The sequence below is a fragment of the Petaurus breviceps genome, unplaced genomic scaffold (genome assembly GCF_028583685.1).
Source record: "Petaurus breviceps papuanus isolate PSGF00001 unplaced genomic scaffold, PetGlider_PUasm1.0 350, whole genome shotgun sequence".
Classification (NCBI taxonomy): Eukaryota; Metazoa; Chordata; class Mammalia; order Diprotodontia; family Petauridae; genus Petaurus; species Petaurus breviceps.
The window spans coordinates 2,712,233-2,722,766 of NW_027186199.1; the positions used below are offsets into that span (position 1 = coordinate 2,712,233).

At 37.3% G+C, this 10,534-nt stretch overlaps 1 protein-coding gene across 2 annotated transcripts in view; it reads left to right on the forward strand.

The window, feature by feature from the left end:
* Positions 1 to 5,243, forward strand: part of LOC138168080 (zinc finger protein 271-like) — a 50,618-nt gene extending 45,375 nt beyond the window's left edge. The window contains exon 6 of one of the 2 annotated variants that reach the window (XM_069097123.1): positions 2,027 to 5,243. In XM_069097123.1, coding sequence (XP_068953224.1) covers positions 2,027 to 3,066 — 1,040 coding nt within the window. In that variant the 3' untranslated portion in view covers positions 3,067 to 5,243. Of the gene's footprint in view, positions 1 to 1,537 lie in introns of both variants that reach the window. The other variant, XM_069097122.1, reaches the window with a different exon arrangement.
* The last annotated feature ends 5,291 nt before the right edge of the window (positions 5,244 to 10,534 follow it).

Below are 10,534 nucleotides of genomic sequence, written 5' to 3' on the forward strand. Positions count from 1 at the left end.
TATCGAGGATGTCCCTATATTCAGGTCTAGTACCTCTCCCTATGCTTGTCCTTCTCAACAATATATAAATATAACACTATATAGACAAGATTTTAAGGAAGGACATATGTTTTAAATAAGTTTTTATTGATGTCTTTTGTTTATGATCATAATTCCCCTCAGCATCCCCATAGAACATATAGTTTCATATATACATATATATAGTTTTACATATATAGTTATATTTTTAAGACAAAAAAGAACAAAAAAATTAGTATAAGTGATCAATATGTTGAAAAAGGCTGAAAATATGTACAATGTATAACATTTGTGCATTCTCCACCTCTACAAAAGGAAGGAATGGGGTATCTTCTCCTATCTCTTTTAAACTATGCAAGCTGTTTAAAATTTTACATAATCTACTTTAAAAAATGTTTTAATTGATATCTTTTTATATCACCATAGTTCTCCCCAGTATCCTTCCCATTAATTAGTTTCTATTAATTCTATTAGTTTCCATTAATTCTATCAGTTTCTTGACTTGTCCTTCATAATCTTTTTCTACTACAGTCACATCCATGCTAGATAAGTGTAAAATTATCCATCTCAGAGAGCCATCCCATATAACAAATTGTATTTTTTAATATAGTAAAGAAAAAAAGAGAAAAATCAGCATAACTGATGAGTATATCAAAAAAGTCTGAAAATATGTACATTTGTGGGAGTTCTTATATCTCTTTCAAATGCTGCTTGTTCTTTATATTTTTATAACATTAACTTTTGATTTTTGTGTGTGTGATGGTTGTTTCCATTTGCATTGTTGCAGCCATTGTTTATATTGTTTTCTTGGCTCTACTCACTTTTCTCTACATCAGTTCATGTAGATGTTTTCATGCTTCTCCATATTCATCACATTCATCATCTCTTACAGCACAGTAATATTCTATTACATTTACATACCATTTTGTTTATCTATTCCCTAATCAATGAGCATCTACTTAGTTTGTAATTCTTTGCTATCACAAAAATGTGCTTCTATAAATATTTTGGGTGATAGAACTCTGGGTCTAAAGTTATGGGCATTTTAGTCACTTTTTTTTCATGATTCCAGATTGCTTTCCAAAATGGTTGTCCTGATTTATAGCTCCACCAACAATGTACTAGTAATGCAACTCTCTAAATCCTCTTCCTTTAGTTCATTATCTTCTCAATCATTCTGCCCATGGTTCCCAAGAGTTCCTTTTCCCTTATTCTCAGTTCACCTCTCTGATATTGCTCTTCATTGTTTGTTATCTTTCAGCCCTTCTGTTCCCCTTCTCACACTTGCCCCTTCCTCCTTGGGCTCTTATTTTCTGGCTTCACCCAACCTTGCTGTCTGTTATCATTTTCTTCATTTTACTTCTCCTTTTCATTCTCTACTGAGACTATGATGCTAGTGTTGAAATCTTTCAGCACCAAATGTCCTAGGAGATTAGGTTTGTCCTTTCCTACCCTTGTAATTTCTTTTTGGCCAGGATGAAGAGCAGGTAATATATATGCTTTAAATTCATTATTACAGATTTTGAGGCCTGGCCTGAGAATGAGAGGTTTTCTCAAAAGCAGAAAATTTCTAAGGAGATGGAATTACAAGCAGCTGCTTTGGAAAGAATTACAGGACATCTTCCCCAGAAATCCAAATGTGGAGAAGCCTGTGAAAATAAAGACAAGTCAAAGGAAAATCAAGACTATCTAACAGAAGGACTTTTTTCACAGAAAAGGGGTTTCAAGCCAGTGACAATGATCCACCAGAAATCTCCCACAAGGGAGAGATATCAAGAGTGTAATGAATTTCAGAAAAGCTTCAGAAAGGAGTCAAAACTTGTTGGACATCAAAAAATTCCTTCTGGAGGGAAGACTCAGTTATGTGATAAAATGAGCCAAAGCTTCAAACAGGATTCAGACCAAATAAAGGGCCAAGTAGAAAAGAAATTTTGTAAATCTAATGCATATCGGAAAAGTTTCAGGCAAAGCTCAACCCAAACTGGACATCATCAGATTAACTATGGAGAGAAACCCTATGAATGTAATGAATGTGGAAAAACCTTTCGTCAAAGCTCAGCCCTTAATCTTCATCACAGAATTCATACTGGTGAGAAACCCTATGAGTGTAATGAGTGTGGGCAAACCTTCAGCCAACTTTCTAACCTTAGCACACACCAGAGAATTCACACTGGAGAGAAACCCTATGAGTGTACAGAATGTGGGAAAGCCTTCCGTCAACATTCAGTTTTTATTCGGCATCAGAGAATTCACACTGGTGAGAAACCCTATGAGTGTAATGAATGTGGGAAAGCCTTTACTACCTGTTCATCCCTTATTCTGCATTACAGAATCCATACTGGTGAGAAACCCTATGAATGTAATGAATGTGGCAAAGCCTTCAGTCAGAGCTCATCTCTTATTCTGCATCATAGAATTCATACTGGAGAGAAACCATTTAAGTGTAATGAATGTGGACAAACCTTTAGCCAGTTATCAACCCTTATTAAACATGAGAGAACACATAATGGAGAGAAACCCTATTTATGCAATGAATGTGGAAAATCTTTCCGTCAGGACTCTCAACTTCTGTTTCATCAGAGAACTCACAATGGTGAGAAACCCTTTCAGTGTAATGTATGTGGGAAAGACTTCAGTGCTCGTGCATCCCTTATTCAGCACCAGAGAATTCATACTGGAGAGAAACCCTACGAATGCAGTGAATGTGAGAAAGCCTTCCGTAGACGCTCAGAATTTATTCGGCATCAGAGGGTACATACTGGAGAAAAACCATATGTATGCAATCAGTGTGAAAAATCCTTCAGTGTACACTCTTGCTTTATCCGACACCAGAGAATTCACACGGGTGAGAAACCTTATAAATGCAATGAATGTGGGAAGGCCTTCCGCCAGAGCTCTCATCTGCTTACACATCAGAGAATTCATACTGGAGAGAAACCTTTCGAATGTAAAGAATGTAGGAAATCTTTTTGTCACAGAATATCCCTCATTCAACATCAGAGAATTCATTTTGGAGAGAGACCCTGTGAAAAAATTGTCTCTTCATGACTTATTAAGAAGTAACCTGTCCAATTTATGTCCTCTTTCAGTATGTGGGGTGGGCTGCATCAGTCACATGATTCAACATCTGAAATATGTACCTTCCCTGAAATTAGAGGCTAGATCACTGTGCAAACCCCTGATAGACTTAACCTTTTTTTTGCTTTTTGGAGGGCAATTTGGGGTTAAGTGACTTGCCCAAGGTCACATGGCTAGTTTTTGTTTTTAGTGTCTGAGGCCAATTTGAACTCAGGTCCTCCTGACTCCAGGGCCGGTGCTCTATTCACTGCGCCACCTAGCTCCCCCTTAACCGAACATTTCTACACCTTTATACAGGCAGAGTCTGATTTGTGTACACCATCAATATATGACTGATTGAAGCTGAGGAGCTTCAGTGGTGACTTTCAGAGGAAGTAGCTCTGGTGTCCAGAGACCCCACCTCTCATCGTTTGAAAATGACATAAAAGCTGGTGCCTCTCAGTTTTATTGTTTTCTCCCAGGTGCCTTTGGAATGCCTTCCTGCTCACTGTACTTTGCTGCACACCAGAAGTTGAGGCCTGGAGGTTGCCATCTGGGGCTACCTTAGTGCAGCTGAATAGTCCTTCCCTCCAAAAGACTTGGTAAATTTATGAATCCTCCCCATTTGTGATTAGGGGTTTCCCACTCAGTAGGTCTTTGTGTTTACTGATCTCCTTGGCAACTTTGAGTTGCTTTATGCTCTTCAGGGCCTGGAATTTTATCTTAATTATCTGTTATATTCCCCCAGGACCCAATAGCAAGTTCTGCATGTGGGAAAGATAGAGACTAGACCTGTGATTTCATTGGTTGGTAGTGGGAACTCCTGGCAGGGATGTGGGGTCAGTCCTGTCTTGTCTAGAACACTGAGATGTGAGATGACTTGTAGTGACACAGACAATATGTCAGAGGCAGGACTTGAACCTGGCTCCCTGCTATCTTTCTGTCCTTTACACCATGGCAGCTTCTAAACAATGGGAGCAGTGAGGGAAGTATTGGGTCTGGGGTTAGAAGACCTAGGCTTCAATCCCTGATCTGACTAGCAGTGTGACTGACCACGAGCAGATCACTTACCTTTTGGAACTTAAATGTCCTTAGATAATTGTAGACTAATTTATGTTAAATAGCCCTTCTTGTAAAATACAAATACAGCTTGTAACTACCATTTCATTCTCTACTTAGTGATTATTCAATGTAGTAACTTTCAAAAGCCCAAGGGAGTTGTTTTCAATTCAAAAAGCATTTATGAAATCCCTTTTGTATTTATTCATAGAATACTGGGCTAAACTGAGGAAGACAGGAAATTTAGCTGTTCCCAGGTCCTTGTCCCAAAGGATCCCTCAGTCTAATGTGGTGCATATAATTATATATAAATGCATAATTAGTATGCATTGGTATGTGAAGTCTGAGAATGGGGAAAGGTAGAGGGTTGAATTCAGCTAGTGGTGGGTTTGGGAGAGGAGAAGATTCTGCTAATGAAAAATGTCCATGAGGAAGAACTCAGGCAGGAGAACATAGATTCTGTTATGGAAGACAGAAAGTAGTCTTCTGTGGAGAGTGGAGTATATGGATGAGATTAATGAGATAAGGCTGGAAAGTGTGAGTTATACAAGAATGAGCAGGGTTTTAAATGTCAGGCAAAGAAATTTAAAGTTGGTATGTGCAAATCAGAAGCCTTGGAAGGGTCTTGAGCAAAGGAGTGACTTGACAAGGTGTCATGTTTTTCCTGTGCCTCAGGAAAATTATTCTGGCATCAATATGAAGCTGGGAGAGGTATTAGAATCTGGAAGACTATTAGGTCAATAAAGTGGGCCTGGGAGTTGGTAATGAGGATCCCTGTGGGATTGGAGAAGAGGGACTGTATGATAGGACTTGTATCTACTAGAGTTCCTCTTTCCCTACCCTGCCCCTCATACATGAGTTAGGCCCCTGCCTCTCCTGAACCCCTAATATGAATTAATTTTCCCCTAAAAGGTGACAGAGCTGTCCCTGGGACCTTTGACACAGCATCTTGGTACCCTCTGGCTGTATTGATGTGGCTTCTTGGTTACCTACTATGGTGATCAGACTGAGAAGCTATGACCACCAGAGCTGAAGCTAAGTGCCACTGTATCCTTGCTGGTATCCTTTCTGTGCTATATCTAAGTAAATCCCATTGGTTAATTGTTCAGTGACCTAAGAGTAGCTTATTCCAGTGTTTTACCTAAAATGACAGCATCAGGCCCCTCTCTACCAGGATTGATGCAAAAGAGGTTGCAGATATGGAGTGGACATGGACTTTTACTATATTAGATATGATAGGTGAGTGAGAAAAGTTAGCAGTAAGGTTTCAAACATGAGAGAATGGGTAAATGATAGAGATGTCACATATATAAATAAGGAAGTCAGAAAGGTAAGTAAGCTTAATGGAACCTGAAGTAAGGTTAGAAGGGCCAAGCAGAAGCAATTGGAGAATATAGCAACTGGAGCTGGAACACACCTCAGAAATCACCTAGTTCAGGTTTCTGTGAACTTGCTTTCTTTTAAAATTTTGATAATTGTATTTTAATATAATTTATTTCTTTTGTAATCTTATGTGTTTTATTTTATGCATGTAAAAACATCCTAAGGAGTCCATAGGCTTCATCAAACTGACAAAGAGTTTCATAATACCAAAAAGGTTAAGAACCTCTAATCCAGTTCAACATTCCAATTTTACTGATAAGGAAACAAGCCCAGAAAGGTTAAAGGTCACATAAGTAATACAGAATAGAACTGGGATTCAGATTGATCCTCTGATTGCAAATTGAGTATGTTTTTCATTTTCATTCGCTCATTAAAACTATGCTGAACACCTCAGACTAATGAGTGTTCAGGCAGGATATTTAGAAGTCATCTGCATAGAAATGGTAGTTGAAGTTCTATAGCACTTTATTTTCAAAAATGTTTGTATTGGCACCAAATAAAATGGACATTCCCAGATTGATAGTAGAACAGAAAAAAAGATTGAACATGAAACTTTGAATCTCTATTATGTAGAGCCTTTTTTAGAAAAAAAAATAAATTAAGTATGTAACTTTCACAGCTTTGCTGCTTGTCTGTGATTCTGACATTCCATGTTTTCAAAAAAAAAATTTTTTTAAGTTGTGGTGAGCCTCTTCCTTATTTCTTTCTTTTCTGTTTTCTTTATTTCCTCCTTCCCTCCCTCCTTTCCTTCCTTCCTTCCTTTCCTTCCTTCCTTCCTTCCTTCCTTCCTTCCTTCCTTCCTTCCTTCCTTCCTTCCTTCCTTCCTTCCTTCCTTCCTTCCTTCCTTCCTTCCTTCCTTCCTTCTTTCCTATCCCAAGTGTTCCACCCCCACCACAGAACCCTTGTAGCATATATGCATAGTCAATAAACAAATCCCCATATTGATTATGGCTGCAAATGTATATCTAGTACTCTATCATTTTCAGGAGGTGGGCATACTTCATCATCAGTTCAGTGTTCTGGAATTTTAGTTGGTTATTTCATTGATTAATTCTTAAGTGTTTCAAAGTTATTTTTCTTCACATTGTTAGTACATAAATTGCTCTGGTTCTGTTCACTTCACTCTGCATCAATTCATACTAGTATTCCCAGGTTTCTCTGAAATTGTTTCCATCAAATCTTATGGCACACTGGTATTTTATTGTATTCCTATACCATAATGTGTTCAGACATTCCTCAGTTGATGGGCATACCTTCACTTTCTTTTCTTTGCTATAACAAAAAGATCTGTTACAGATATTTTTGCCTATATGTATCATTTTCTAATTTCTTTGATCTCCTTAGGGAATAGGCCTAGTAGTGGTGTTGATGGTTCAAAGAGTTTGCACAGTTTAGTGACTTTTGAATAATAATTCTAAATTGTATTCTCCAATGGCTAGACCAATTCACAGCCCCACCAACAATGCATCAGTGTGCTGATTTTCTTGTAGCCCTTCCAACAATTATCATTTTCCATTATTGTTATCGTTGCCATGGTTGGAGTGAATGAAGTAGAACCTCAGAATTGCTTTAATTTGCACTTTCTAATTATTAATGATTTGTAGCATTTTTTCTTTCATTTTTTGTTGATAACTTAGAATCTTCCCTTGAGAACTTCCCTTTTGTTTACTTTGACTATCTATGGAGGTATGGCTCTTGTTTTTATATGTTTGAACCAATCCTTATTTATTTTGGATATGAGATTTTTTTGTCAGAGTAGCTTCCAGCAAAGACCCTCCCACCCAATTATCTGTTTACTTGCAATTTTGGTTTTGTTTGTTTAAAATCTTTTAAATTTTATGTAATCAAAATTGTCTATTTTATTTTCTTTGATCTTCTCTATATCTGGTTGGTCTTAAACTTCCCCTGTCCATGGTAGTGGTAGGTAATTTCCTTAATCTTCTAATGTTTATGATAGTGCCTTTTATATCTAAGTCATGAAGCCATTTAGATATTATCTTAGTATATGACATGAGATATGCCTCTATATATAGGTTCTGCTATACTGCTTCTGATTTCCCTATCAATTTTTGTTAAATAATGAGTTCTTACCCTGTGGGTCATTGGGTTTATTGGATACTATGCTACTGTATTTATTTGGTTTTATATGTTGTTTACTTAACTTTTCTCACAAATCAGCCAAATGAATTTCATTATTATTTTTTTTCTAGCTCTTCAAAGTAATCTTTTGGTAGTTTGATTAATATAACACTGTATAAATTAGTTTGGGTACATTTTTATTATGTTGGCGTATAAGAGAATTAATATTTCTTCAATTATATAAGTATGTCTTTTTTCTATAAAGAATGTTTTGTATTTGTATAGTTTTTGTTTCTGTTTTGGTAGATAGACTCATACATTCTTTTTAAATTTTTGTTAAAATAAGTTTTTATTATTGTCTTTTGTTTTTTGTATCACTTATAGTTTTCTACAGAATCATTCCCTATTATCCCTCACAGAGAGCCATCCTGTTGGACAAATAATGTATTTTTAAAGACAAAAAAAGAAGAGGGGAAAAAATCACAATTGATCAATACATTTTAAAAGTCTGAAAAAGAAACAAACATGTGCACTGTGTATCACCTAGGGACCTCTGACCTTCAAAAAGAGGGTTGGGAAGGGTTATCTTCTCATATCTTCTTTTGAGTCATGTAGTCATACTTTTTTCCCCAACATTCACTTTTGATGGGGGGGGGGGGGATATTCATTCTGTTTACATTGTTGCAATCATCATTGTATATTATTTTCTTTGCTTTCTTCATTCTGCATCAGTTCATGCTGATCTTTCCATGATACTCTGTATATATTACATTTGTATTTTCTTCACAATAAGATTCTGTTACATTCACTTACCATAATTCATCACTGATCAGTGGGATCTCCTTTGTTTCTAATTCTTTGCTATCACTTACAATATTGTAACAAAGAATATGAGTCTTTTCTCCTTATACCTCTGTAATGGGAATGTAAATTTGAAGATCTTCCCTGCCCCTAGGCTAAAGTGCACCTGGAGCCTGGGGTGGGAGGCTTGTTTTTCAGTAGATACTTCTTGATTAGCCAGTGAGTCAATAAGGTTGTTACATTCTCTGAGCCAGGAGAAGGCTATATAAGCCCTGATGTGTAGCTTTGTTTTGGGGTTCACTTTGAGAAGTGTTCTGTGATTTGATCTGGATTCTGGGAAGCCGTTGATCTGTTTCTTCTTGATAATTCTGCCTGTATACTTTGAAGTTCGGGGTGCTGACCTTTCTCCCCTGAACAAGGTAAATGATACATTTGATATAATACATTGACTGATTAAAGTAAGCTTGTTAACCCATTGAGTTGTTTTCCTTTATCAAAGCAGATCCAAGAACCTGTGTGAGCAGCCACCCTGGGGACGCTGGGGTGCTTGCTGCCACAACCTAAAAGGGGTATAAGCCTAGTTTTGGAATCTTTGTGTTAAAGGGTATAAACATTTTAGTCATTGTAGCTGCATCATTCCAAATTGCTTTCTAGGGGTTCTATAGATTCACAACTCCACCAACAATGCATTAATATGCCCATCTTCCCATAATCTCTCCAACAGTGATCATTCCCATATTTTTTCTTTTTCTTTTGCTATTGGTGATTTTCAGCATTCTTTCATATGGTTGTTTACAGTTAGCAATTCTTTTGAGAACAGTTTTCATAATCTTTAACCACTCTGTTCTATTATTTCTTTATATATCTTGGACATCAAATACTAATCAGAGAGATTTGATGCAATGATTTTTTTTGTTTGACTCACCACTTCCCTTCTTATCCTAGTTGCATTAATGTTATTTTTGCAGAAGCTTTTCAATTTCATGTAATCATAGTTATCTTTTGTCTTTTGTAATTGTCCTGTCCCTAGTTTAGTTAAGAATGCAGCTGTCAGACATGTTTAATATGTTTCTCTTCTCATTTTTTTTTTTGCTTTGTGGAGGGCAATTGGAATTAAATGACTTGCCCAAGGTCACATGGCGTGTGTGTGTGTGTGTGTGTGTGTGTGTGTGTATTAAGTGTCTAAGGCTGGATTTGAACTCAGGTCCTCTTGACTCCAGGGCTGGTGCTGTACTCACTGAACCACCTAGCTACCCCTTCTGATTTTTTTTAATGGTATGATCTTTACTATTTAAATCTTGTGTCTGTTTAGAATGGCATAAGGTGCTGGTCTAAAGCTAATTTCTGCTGCACTGCTTTCCAGTTTTCCTGGCAGGCTTTTTTTTTTTCCAATTTGGAAATACCTTTTTAATGCTTTTTGGTTTGTTGAATAATGGGTTATTGAGTTTCATTGAATTAGAATTTAGTTTAGGAGACTTAAAATTCTGTTCTATTATCTACTTCTCAGTTTTGTAACTAATGCCTAAAAGTTTTGATATCTACTGCCTTATAATATAGTTCAAGGTCTAGAAGTGTTATTTTCCCATCCCTAGCAGACTTTGATCCCTTTGTCTCCTGGGGGAAGAAATTTGGGGCCACTTTTGGAGTTCCATAGCCTATGTCCCATTGACACCTCTCCTTTAAATGCTCCAGTGGGTATGAAAGTGCTCTTTTCCTGTAGGAGCTTATTGATAGAGCCTGCCTGGTTCCTAGGGCCCACTAGGTAATCATGGTGGTTCTAGATATGTGGGTAGCCCTTACTTGAGTTAGGCACTGTCTTAAGAGTTGAAAGTGACTCAGAGGTCACATAATCCTGATTAGAAGAAGGGTTTGGGAAATGGGAGAAGTAGCTTGCCAGTCAGCAGTGTGGCCTGCACTTCATCCATCTAGAGAAGAAAAGGAGCCCCTTTCTTCCTCAGACCTGCCCATATTCACCTCCTCCCCATTGGTGTGCCCATCAATATGAACCATTCCTCCTTGCTTGCTCTTGGATGATGAATCCAACTGGGGGAAGTGTCATTCACTCCTCTGTATGGATGTGCCTCAGAGATCAGATACAACACTGCAACCTCTCTTTGGTAAGTTGGTTCCCAGATGA